The sequence below is a fragment of the Theobroma cacao genome, chromosome 4 (assembly GCF_053813885.1).
Source record: "Theobroma cacao isolate CCN51 chromosome 4, ASM5381388v1, whole genome shotgun sequence".
In the NCBI taxonomy this organism is placed as follows: domain Eukaryota; kingdom Viridiplantae; phylum Streptophyta; class Magnoliopsida; order Malvales; family Malvaceae; genus Theobroma; species Theobroma cacao.
Window position 1 is genome coordinate 31,904,747 of NC_142642.1, and position 1,005 is coordinate 31,905,751.

Genomic DNA, 1,005 nt, shown 5'->3' on the forward strand with positions numbered 1-1,005 from the left:
TAGGATCAACTTTGATTATAACCAGCACTGGATCTGTTCATAAGATACAAAGTAACAATCAATCCGTAGAAAGAACAACTGACAAACAAATATATATATATAGCCCCGATAAATTGAACCCATTATTTTATTTTGGAACTCCAAGTCTTTATTCTATATGTTGCATGCATGCAGCCAGCTCGTATCCCGGCTTTATTCATCTTAGTTCACCCTGTAAAGAGAGAAACATTCTAATTAGAAAAAAGAAAATCCCTTTAACAAGTATGCATAAATTAATATATATATTTATATACATATATATATATATATTTATATATATCAAGACAAAACTAAAGAGTGTGTTCAGATGAAGAATTTTGAAATTCTCAAAAGTTCAAAGCGAAGGTAATTTTTTAAAATGCATCAAGTTAAAATAAAATTAATCATTTATAATTGCATATTGTTTTGATATTTAATTTTTAAAATGCAATTTGAAGTATTGAAATATGATGGAATTAAAAACATTATAATGATTATTTAAAAAGACAGAATGATGATGTAAGAGATAGTCAGCAAGGAGATGAAGGCGAAACGGATGTATATATACTTTTTGCAGTCCGTGGAGGGGCTGATCTTGTAAGGAATGTTGACATTGCACCTTCTAGGAAGGCCTTCAACCAAGTCCAGATTCAGACCGGTAAAGGTCCCAGCCAGCCCTTTTATGCAGTTGCAAGCCTTTTGGCGATCAGCTTTGCTCTGAGCCTGTTTGTTCAGTCTCCGAACCCCATTGCAGCATCCTTGCGGTGGCGGACGCACATTTTTTCCACGCAACGTCAGGTAAGTTAAGCATGGAAACAGTTGACCTGTCACATCATCACAAGTTAGTGCGGCGGTGGCCATTGGATCAACCACCAACATCCACAACACTGCTAGACCAAAAACAAGCTTAAGATTAAGAGCAGCCATGAATATTTCTGTTGAAATTAATAAGCAGCCTGTTTTTTTTGGGACAGTAGCTAGTGAGGA

At 35.3% G+C, this 1,005-nt stretch overlaps 1 protein-coding gene across 1 annotated transcript; it reads right to left on the minus strand.

Moving 5' to 3' along the window:
- LOC108660467 (non-specific lipid-transfer protein 1-like) lies at positions 1-1,005 on the minus strand. The gene is made up of 2 exons (XM_018119340.2): positions 587-1,005; positions 1-211 (listed from the first exon to the last, which is right to left on the minus strand). Exons 1-2 carry the CDS (start codon positions 943-945, stop codon positions 202-204), a joined length of 369 nt encoding a protein of 122 aa, XP_017974829.1. The 5' UTR covers positions 946-1,005; the 3' UTR covers positions 1-201.